The sequence below is a fragment of the Colobus angolensis genome, unplaced genomic scaffold (genome assembly GCF_000951035.1).
Source record: "Colobus angolensis palliatus isolate OR3802 unplaced genomic scaffold, Cang.pa_1.0 Scaffold366, whole genome shotgun sequence".
NCBI lineage: Eukaryota > Metazoa > Chordata > Mammalia > Primates > Cercopithecidae > Colobus > Colobus angolensis.
The window spans coordinates 2,397,063-2,407,974 of NW_012116999.1; the positions used below are offsets into that span (position 1 = coordinate 2,397,063).

At 38.9% G+C, this 10,912-nt stretch overlaps 1 protein-coding gene across 12 annotated transcripts in view; it reads right to left on the bottom strand.

Annotated features, from left to right (window-relative positions):
• ALG13 (ALG13, UDP-N-acetylglucosaminyltransferase subunit) overlaps positions 1-10,648 on the bottom strand; it is an 88,514-nt gene extending 77,866 nt beyond the window's left edge. Inside the window, exons 1-5 of one of the 12 annotated variants that reach the window (XM_011953541.1) lie at positions 10,275-10,441; positions 9,294-9,456; positions 6,840-6,978; positions 5,766-5,803; positions 3,177-4,080 (exon numbers count right to left, since the gene is read on the bottom strand). In XM_011953541.1, the coding sequence (XP_011808931.1) occupies positions 5,785-5,803; positions 6,840-6,978; positions 9,294-9,456; positions 10,275-10,355 (402 nt within the window). In that variant the 5' untranslated portion in view covers positions 10,356-10,441 and the 3' untranslated portion in view covers positions 3,177-4,080; positions 5,766-5,784. Of the gene's footprint in view, positions 1-3,176; positions 4,081-5,765; positions 5,804-6,839; positions 6,979-9,287; positions 9,457-9,766; positions 9,927-10,161 lie in introns of those variants that run through there. The other 11 variants (XM_011953545.1, XM_011953542.1, XM_011953543.1 and 8 more) reach the window with 11 other exon arrangements.
• Between the last annotated feature and the right edge of the window lie 264 nt (positions 10,649-10,912).

The following is a 10,912-nucleotide window of genomic DNA, read 5'->3' on the forward strand; positions in this document are numbered from 1 at the left end:
ACAGACAGACAAGACCAAAGGCAATTGGAAATACCATTTAGGAGTCCAAATCAGAGTTGGGAGATACAGATAAAGGAGTCAACAGTAGAAGCTGTGGGAATGATGAAAATTCCAAGAAAAAAAATAAAGGACCAAAATGAAACTTTAAAATACAAATATTTAAGAAAAAAGAAAAAGATTTGTGAATAACTTTCAACCAGGTAAACCAATTGGAAGAGTTTCTCCACATGGATTCTATGAGTAGCCATCACTGTGGTTTTTTAAGTAACAGTGTAAAAATTCAAAAAGGTTATACACCTATGGCTAGCATACAATCCAAATTTCTTAGGCAAATCCTCTGATTTCAAATATTCTCTCCTACTGTCCCCATAAAGGATGGAAGTATACTGGAATTCTGTGTTCAAATTACAATTTCCACAACATCTCTTGGACCCTAAAATGGAATACAACTTTTTTCACATTACGTCATTTGTAGAATGACATAGGATTATTTAAAGATTAAGTGAGTATATACGCATAAAGTGCTCCGAACAGTACCTGATACAAAGAAAGCACTAAATGTTAAACAAAATTATTTTTCACTCCCCCCTCCCCAATAAAAATATGGTATTACAGCCAGGTGCGGTGGCTCACGCCTGTAATCCCAGCACTTTTGGAGGCTGAGACGGGAGGATTAGCTGAGGTCAGGAGTTCGAGACCAGCCTGGCCAACATGGTGAAACCCAGTCTCTACTAAAATGACAAAAATTAGCCCAGCGTGGTGGCACATGCCTGTAATCCCAACTACTCGGGAGGCGAAGGCAGGAGAATCACTTGAACCTGGGAGGTGGAGGTTGTAGTGAGCCGAGATCACGCCATTGCACTCCACCCTGGGTGACAGAGAGAGACTTGGTCTCTAAATAAATAAACAAATAAATGGTATTACATGTACAGCAGAAAACTGATCACCACATGGCTATCATGATGACCCTTTCCAAATCTTTCCCAAAAATTAATTTCAAATAATCTGTCCATATGTGTTATTTCTCAGACTATATGCAGGGTTTCGGCCATCTCCACAAATTTTATATTATGAACAAATCAGAGGAATTACGTGCTTATACCATAATAAAAGGCCAGGAAGAATATTTATATTACTGCTAGTCATTACCTACTTTAGTCTTGGAAAACTTCCTCAAACTAAATACTAAAGTGGCAAACAACCTTTTTGTACTGTCTTTTTTGTGCCTATATATGACTTGCCTTTAAAAGAATACAAAGTAGAGCCGGGTGCAGTGGCTCACGCCTGTAATCCCAGCACTTTGGGAGGCTGAGGTGGGCGGATTGCCTGAGCTCAGGAGTTCGCGACCAGCCTGGGCAACACAGTGAAACCCCGTCTCTACTAAAAAAGTAGAGGTCTAAGGTGTCCAAAATCAGATACTTGACGGTACTTGCAGATAATGACTACTTTTAAATGTTCCAGAACCCTATGTCAAATTCATTGGTTATACTATCTTACCAACAAATCCTTCAGGCTTTCTTTCCTCCCAAATTATAAGTATCTAAAATCCTTAATTCCCAAGGTCATCCCATAACATCACATCTCTTTTCACCTACTCCAACCCATAAATGTTCTATTAACTGTCTACCTCTTAATCTATCCATGGTGCAAATTTCCCAATACTGAACTCTCTCTTTCATTTCCTTGTCCCTGAAAATTTCAATATAATAGAAAACTGCTAAATAAACTGCATTCCTCTTACTCATTAATATCAAGAACCTGCAGCTCTATCATGTAATGAAACCAAACAAATTGAGCAAACATTTCAAACAGACTTTTGGTTACCATTCTTTAATAAGGACTAATAAGATGTAAATGTGGTGATTAATTTAGCATGTTTCCTCATCTGTAAAACTGGTGGTTTAAAATATTCTTTAAATTATCTCCCAACTCCAAAGTCTACAATTATGTCTTAAAGTCTTAATTTATTCAATCTACTATCAATCCTACCCAGAGCATTTTCCTAAATTCCAAAAACTCAGAAATCACAGATTTCTAAGTCCTAGGTAAGGTTGTCATACGCCAAAGGAAAACCCAGTTAAGTGTGAAATTCCTACTAAATAACTTTCATAAACAAACAAAACCTACCTTGCAAAGGATTCGAGTAACTAAAATGAATACTAGGCAAACCACTATAAAGAAACAAAAAGCTTACAACATATATTATATATGGTAGAAAGAGCAGGGGACTGGGAATCAAGGAGCTGCTCCTAGAGGCAGTTCTGCCAAAAGTTATTACTTTAAGCAAATGGTAAAATCTGAATATGATGGAATTGGACTAGATAATTTCAAGAATCCCTGCCAAATCAAAATGATTCTAAAGTCTCCTTTGACTTAAAAATCCAAAATTGATACAAAATTCCACAAAAGCATAGTCAGAGATGTTACTGCACACAATTGACAACAATGGCTTAAGCCTCTGCTAAATGAAATAATAGAATTTAGGTTATGCATTATTCTGGGAAAGTAGATAGCAAAGGATTTAGGGGCTGTATAGGCTTTTAGCTGTCTGATATTTGAGTAGACCTTGCATTTGTTTAATTCTTCATCATAAACTATAAACTAAGTGACCAACATAAACTTTAAGTCACAATTTTCTCAAATGAGAAAAACGTATTTATGAGGGCCCAGAAAACACTAAAGATTCTCTCCCTGGATTTGAATAGGACCTTTCCTAAAACATTAGTATAACACCGATATGCAATTATGATTATGGTGCTGTGAATTCTCAACCAGATTACTCACTTTTTAGATTATTCTCAGCAAAATTTTAATCCAAGTAGGCTTCCTCCTGCTACCCAGAGTATTTCTTTGTCACCACCTTCTACCACTAGTATACATTTTTTAAATATTAGCCTAAATAAAACACAATCAGAAAAATAAACCTATAAAAACATAAAATGCATTCCAAATAAAATGTTTGGAACATTTAGCATTTTGGGATAATATGACTGGAATGGAAGGGAGGTCTTTATAGTGAATATTCTATTTTGATAGATAAACTATATCTAAACACTGTACCAGAGAGCTGTGGACACTTAAGGATAATCTATTGTAAAGGTCTTGAGACCACACACTCTGATCAAAGAACTTCATAATGTATCTTGCTCAAGTTAAGTCAATTTTAAAACCATATATTTAAGCCATTATATGCATCAGTTTATTGTTCATTCATAAAACTAATTTCATAAGCACATAAATTATAAATTTGTTACAGTTAATGTTTCATTACCACTGTGAGAGAGGATCCTTAAAAAACAATAGTAAGTCCTATTGGTATAAATCCTTTTCGAATGCTCTTCTCAAACCAGTAAAGTTTTGACATTAGGCACGATTCTTTTAACACTTTGTATATATGTTTTAGAAAAAAAAAGTGAACATATCCACTCCACTGTGTTCTTTAGGAAAAAAGTAGCTTTTCCAAGTACAAGAGATCAACTAACTTGATAGTCTTTTTTAGGCAATGACTGAACTTTTCATTTCACAGAGCGTAATCCATCATTTTTTAAATTTGGTTCCTTAGATTATAAAGCTAAAGATGCTGACTCTTATGTAAAATTTTTTAAAAGTTGTTACTGTTTCATTTTTTATTCTAAGGAACATCAAACTACATTTATAATCTTTGTGAAAGTTTTCAAATCTCATTCATTTTCATGATTCCAATTCCACTTGAGATTCTAGGAGAAAATCTGTGAATGCTCACTACATACTGAATATTAGAAAAAATCTAGAAAGTTTACTAAACTGCAATTAGGATTTGGACCCAATGCAAATGTGCACACCATAAAATTTCCTATACATTCTATAGATGTAGGAAGTTTATTAATTATATTATTTTGTAAATATATATTATATATTTAATTTGATTTAATCACATTCCATAGGTTGAATTTGGGGTTGCTTTTAAAGTGTTGAGAGTTTAGTGTTTATTTTTGTAATCCAACAACTTTATCCAAAAATGCAGAAAATTTTTCTGGCTGGCCAGGAGGATAACATTTCAGTGTTGATAAGTCCATTGACTGTAACAGCCCAGGAAGCGTGCTAAAACAAAAGAAGAAAAATATTAGGCAACATGGGAGAAAATTCCATACTTCATCTGCTGCCCACTGATGACTGAATCTAACTTCCAAGAATATAGTGGTACTTCTAAAAACTGCACATGTGAATTTGCATTTATTTTAATATTTTAAGTATACATACTAGGATTATTAAAGCAATACAAAGAGTACTATAAAATGTCAATATAAATTCAGCAGATACCTTATCTCCTATGTCAACTATTTCAGAAACGATATTTCATGAAAAATGTCTTCACATGGCTTTGTAATACTTCTCAGGACTGGGCATATTTAAACTGAAGCACAATTCATTCATGAAAACAGAATTTAAAAATTGAAACCAAAAGTAATAGCTGCTAGACAAGATAATAAGCTGGGGAAACTACTAGACCATGCATGAAGATTGTGAAATAATCTTTGCCAGTAATTTACTACCATGACTTCATGTATAATTAAACAATATACCACACCACCATGTATGCTAGAAATAAGGTTTTAAACATAGAACTATTACTTCAGAAATTTATTTAAACCAATCGCTTAAATTAGAACATACATACCACCCCCCAGCCTAGGTTTGGGGAAAATAAATGATTTACCTAAAATGAAAATATAACCAATTACTGGCTGGATACAGTGGCTCATGCCTGTAATCCCAGCACTTTGGGAGGCCGAGGCAGGCAGATCACCTAAGGTCAGGAGTTTGAGATCAGCCTGACCAATGGACAAACCCCATCTCTACTAAAAATACAAAATTAGGCCGGGCATGGTGGTGCATGCCTGTAATCCTGGCTACTCAGGAGAATCGCTTGAAGGCGGGAGGTGGAGGTTGCGGTGAGCCGAGATTGCACCATTGCACTCCAGCCTAGGCAACAAGAGCGAAACTCAAAGAAAAAAGGAGAAGAAAAGAAAATATAACCAATTATTGACTTACTGCTTACTACTTTTATGTGACTTTGTTGAAATTAATATAGAAAAAAAGCCATTTAAAACTAAAAAAATAAAAGAAAAACTTGTACAGTTTCCTTCCTTTTCAGCATGAGTAAAAAATCAGGATATGTTTGTTTTTCTTTTAACGTGCTAACATAAAATCAAAGCTGATTTAACATTTAGAATGAAAATACTAATTAAAAATATCTGGAAAAAATTGACTTGCATAAACCGGTTAGGAAGATAAGTTTATTCCTCTTTAATCTAGCTTCTCTCCTGACTCACTAAATAGTTCAAGACTGGCTTCTATATTACACAGCTACCCTGACATTCCCTCTTCTCCAACATTATAGTGATAATGACACCAACAAGTTTACTCCTGAAATAATCAATGAATCTGCCTCCTCTCAATAAGAACAGGAGTCTTTGTCTGTTTTGTTCACTGATGTATATACCAAGTGCCTAGAACAATGCCTGGCACATAGAAGGTACTCAACAAATATTTAATGAATGCATAAGTATTTACTGAGTGCCTAAGAGACAGAAGCAGTAAAACTAAAAGCAAAGCTTATGCTCTAGCCAGTTTCTTCTCAGGTTTTTTATTTTAAAATTAATTTCATTTTACTATAACGTAAACAAACATATATATACACATATATAGTAATTTTATGAGGCATTTACTTCTTGAAACATCAAACTAGGATAGGTTTTAAAGTCAAACAATTGGGAATTACTGACCTGGCCCTTTGGCAAGCTTCTAGTGTCTCAAAGAAGAACTAATAGAAAACAAACAAGCAATTTTCTTCATCCTTCTATTACGATGATCAGTTCCTGTTGAATTCTAATATACTTGTAGAAAATAATACTCCTTACCATAATTTCTCTGCTTAAAATACTTCAATGGCTTCTCAATAAACATGAATAAAATCAGAAATCTTACATAAGCTACCCCCACCCAGCTTCATCTTCTATTATATTGCTATATTGCTCACTATGCTCTGGCAACACTAATCTTCCCTCTGTTCCTAAAGCACACTAAGCTCCAAGTTCATTCCTTACTTAGGCTTTTGCACTTGCTGTTCCTTCTGCCTCTAAATCTTCATATGATTGGCTCTTCCTTGTATTTCGAGTCTAAGATCAAAATGTTAGGTACTCTGCCAAGCCTTCTCTGACAATTCTAACCAGTCTTCACCCCAGTTACCCCATCACCCTGTCTTACTTTCTTCATAGTACATTTCACCATGTGAAATACCTTGATCATTTATTTGTGAACTTGTTTACTATCAATTTTCCATGACTAGAATGTAAGCACCATGAGAACAGGGACTTTATCTCATGTTTACTACTGTATCCACAGCACCTGAAACAGTGCCTTTTATATATTCGGTGTAACTGATTAAATGAAAGAGTAAACATAATTTAGGGATTCTAGTGGATTTACTATAGGCAAAACTTTTAACTAAAATAAGCAAATGTCTTCCTTGAATAATGAAAATCTAAATAATGAACTCAAAATTTAGAACTCCAAAATTAGTGTCTCGGAGACATGTGCGCCTAAACACACATACACACTCTCTCTCAGATATTCACATATGCAAAGAAACAGCCACAGATACACATAGAAATACAACACAGAGATTGCAAAGTGGGAGACAAACAAATGGGAGTGTTTTAGAGCTGAGAAAATCAAAAAGTTTGGTAAGTGGGAGAAGGTAAGAGGCAGAAGAGACAGATGAGTTAGGTAGGTGGATAAGAGGAACAGCAAGGGATGAATTAAAGCAAGAGATCAAAAATAATCACTCTCTAGTATACCTGCAGGTACAATAGAAGAGATGACCCTCTTTGTGTAGCTGCTTTGCCAGTTCCAGCTGATGATTGTTCATCAACTTTTCGTTTATGACCACTACGAGTGGCTTTCCTTTTTCCAGAGCCTCCAAACAGCTTCCTGCACCTACAAATATAAATCAAATTTGTTTAACACAATTTAAAATAAGTTAAGGTCCCCACGAAGCTTTATAGCTAGAACGCAAAAGTTAAAAAACTTAAGTTGACAGAACTACAAGCTAGGTCTTTCAATTATACATTCAAAATGACAAGAGTATAGTTATCAGTTGCTCTCTAATAAAAAGTGTTAGAAACTTTATTTGAAAAATACATTATTTTATCACTGATGATGACATTATGGCCTATGATTCAGTGCTATGCTACTTGCTCTCTAGTACCAATGACCCTCGACTTATGATGGGGTATAACCGCATCATAAGTTGAAAACACGCTGGGTGCAGTGGCTTATGCCTACAATCCCAACGCTTTGGGAGGCCGAGGTGGGAGGATCGCTTGAGCCCAGGAGTTCAAGACCACTCTCAGCAACAGAGAGAGACCCTGTCTCTACTAAAAAACAAAAAGAAAAATAATTAATAAGGCATGGTGGCTGTGGTCCCAGCTACTGGGGAGCCTGAGGCAGGAGGACTGCTTGAGCCCAAGAGTTGGAGCTTGCAGTGAGCTATGATTGCACCACTGCACCCCATCCTGGGTGACAGAGAACCCACCTCAAAAAAAAAAACTGGTTGAAAATATTCTAAGTAGAAAATGCATTTAATACACCTAACCCACCACACATGACAGCTTAGCCTAGCCTACCTTAAACGTGCTCAGAACACACTTACATTAGCCTGTGGTTGGGCAAAATCATCTAACACAAAACCTATTTTATGATAAAGTGTTGAATATCTCATGCCATTTATTGAATACTGCAAATGTAAAACAGAATGGTTGTATGGGTACTCGCAGAGCAGTTTCTACTGAATGTGTATGTGTATTGCTTTCACACCACCATAAAGTTGAAAAACTCTAAGTGAAACCATTGTACGTTGGGCCATCTGGAGTATGCTTTGGGCATGGCCTTCAATCCAGATAAGATCGAGGTTTGACATACTGTATGTGAAATTATATTTCATTTCTATTCAACCCCAGGTAGAAAAGCAAGCCTACAATAGAGACAGGCAGGCATCAATAACGAAAAACCTTGACCACTTTGTATGGGTTTACATGTGAAGTGCCATCCCAGAAATAGTCAAGAATGGATTTCCATGAATATGCAAATATACAATATTAGGATCAATTAAATTCTGAAATGTAAAATCATCTAGTTATTTTAAATGAGAGCAAAGAGATTGATAAGTGAATAGATAAATCCTTTTTGGGTATCTTACGCTAGGGTGTTTAGTTAAGAACATTAACTCTGGAGGGGCACAGTGGCTCATGCCTGTAATCCTAGCACTTTGGGAGGCCAAGGCGGGTGGATCGCCCGAGCTCAGGAGTTTGAGACAAGCCTGGGCAACACGGTGAAACCCCGTCTCTAATAAATACAAAAAAAAAAAAAAAATTAGCCGGGCGTGGTAGTGTGCGCCTGTAATCCCAGCTACTCCTGAGGCTGAGACAGGAGAATCGCTTGAACCTGGGAGGCGGAGGTTGCAGTGAGCCGAGATAGCGCCATTGCACTCCAGCCTGGGCAACAAGCGAAACTCTGTCTCCCAAAAAAAAAAAAAAAAAAAAAAAAAAACACCTTCTTTAACAAGTCAAAACTGCACTGCTCCCCAAAAGCAGTTCTTCTGAACGCACTAGAAGTCTAATTAAGTAGCCCATCAGGGCGGTCCTCTGAAGAGGAAAGAATTTACACAGTATGTAGCTGTTACTATTTTTGACTGGATTCATTTCACTCACATTCAACAGAAATGTAAATAATCTTACAATTCCACTTACTCCATGACCAATCCAACCAATCAGCAGGCAGAACACTCCTTTAGCTAAGTCCAAGTACTAATGTCAAGTTGACAATTTATTACACTTCACTGGGTAAATTATTTTGCCCCTCAGTGTTTAGGGTTTTTTATTGTAAAGATGGGCTACAGTGATTAATTTCCCATTCTTCTCTCACCCCAAAATACTAAGTTCTCTCCAATAAAGTTCTCAATTGTCATATTCAAATAAGTTGTGTATTCAAAAAGGGCTACAGTGAGTTCAGCTAGCGATTTTATTTTACCTCGAAATGGTTCAAGTGTCAGTTCCTTATTGGAGGGAGAGCATCAGGATAAAAAGCTAATGGATGCTGGGCTTAATACCTAGATGATGCACGGCACACGTTTACCTTTGTAACAAACCCGCACATCCTGCATATGTTCCCCAGAATACCCCAGAACTTAAAAAAAAAAAAAAAAAAAATTTTAAATTAAAAGACCCAACCCTGAGATTCTAAGGCACCTTTACCTGCGTGACTAATAACAAGATCTGCTTTCCGGATGTCTTCTTTCAAGGAATCCTTGTACCTGTAAACATCCAGAGTAAACGACTCAGTACTGAAGGGTTCAGGTACCACCGTTCCTCTACCAATTTGCAGGATAAGTCGGTTGTAACCAAGGCTCTCGATTTTCTGTAAGAGGAAATCAGAACATGAGGGCCTTTTAAACTGGCTATGTAAAACAGAGCAGGAACCACCACCACTACTAAAGTTTGACGTTAAGACCGGAGCACGGCCGCCAAAGAGCCCACCTGTGGCAAATTTCACTTAGTTTTCAAAACTAACGTATTCTCCGGTCCGGGACCCGACGAGGAACCTCCCCAGCACTCATGAATCTAAGCGACCCAGCTCACAGAGTCCCGCGAAAGCCACAGCAGGAAAAGACTTTGGAAAAGGAGTCGCAAACTTGGGGGGAACCCAGGGACTACCCGTTCTGCCTCACTTGCTGAACTGCGAGAACCGAGAGCACTGAGGGAACGACGCGCGCTGAGGGGAATCGCGCGGGCTCCGGCCAAGCGCTGAGGGGAAGGAGCCGGGCTCTGAGGCGAGCTCGGCTGACTGAGACGCTGGCGCCGACGCGCGGTCCACAGGCGGACTGAGGAGAAACTGCCTAGCCCTGTGGAAAACACGGGCTCGGAGGGGCGGAGCCGTTGGAAGGAGGGGCGGAGGACGCGGAGGCGGAGAACACAGCGCGGGGGAAGCCTGGGAAAGGAGCCGAAGAAATGAGGGAAAGGAACGGGCTGGGTAATGGGAAGAGGAAACATGCGACCCCGAATAGCCGGGTAGCCGAAGGGCCCCGCCGGGCGTAGGCAGGAGCCAGCTAAGGGACAGCGGCACCTGTGGTAGAGTTGCCGGGGTTACGGTCAGGCAAGGCTACCGCGGCTGGCTTAGTAAGGCCGGAGACGGCGGGTGGCGAGCCAAGCCGCCGCCTGCTCGCCTCCCTCACTCACTTGCAGACTGTCGGGCGCCGACACACACGCAATGAAGTCGTCAAAGCTGGTGGTCCCTACGGTAACAAACACGCACTTCATGGCGCAGGCTCTGATCGCTAGGGCCGGATGTGACGCAACTGAGGCCACGCACGTTGCAGCGACTGCCTTCTGTGAGGGAGGCGGAAATCCGTAATGGCCGCCAGGGGGCGGCGGGGCCCCGGGCTGTGTCACCGGTTGGGTGGGGCAAAAGTCTATTGGTGGCCTAGGTGCCAGCCACTGTTCTAAGCCCCTTTATGTGTAGGAGCCAGCTCCTGAGACCCCTCACTATGAGGGAATGGGGAATTGCCAAATGTAATTAACTTTTTCAAAACTGATGGGTAAAAAACACCATACCCTAAGCATTGTGTTGGTGTATTGCGTGGGTATCACAATCTTTTAATGACAGACAAGTTTGAGATTTTTTTGTTTGCTGCCAAGTTTTGTCAAGATACATTTGAGAAATGGTTTTACTTCGAGTTGGCTAAGGGAATATGAGAAATAAAAGTGCCTTGCCAGGCACAGTGGGTGTAATCCCAAGCTACTGGGAAGAATCACTTGAGTCCAGGAGTTTAAGACTAGCCTGGGCAGCATAGCAAAACCCTTGTCTCTTAAAAATA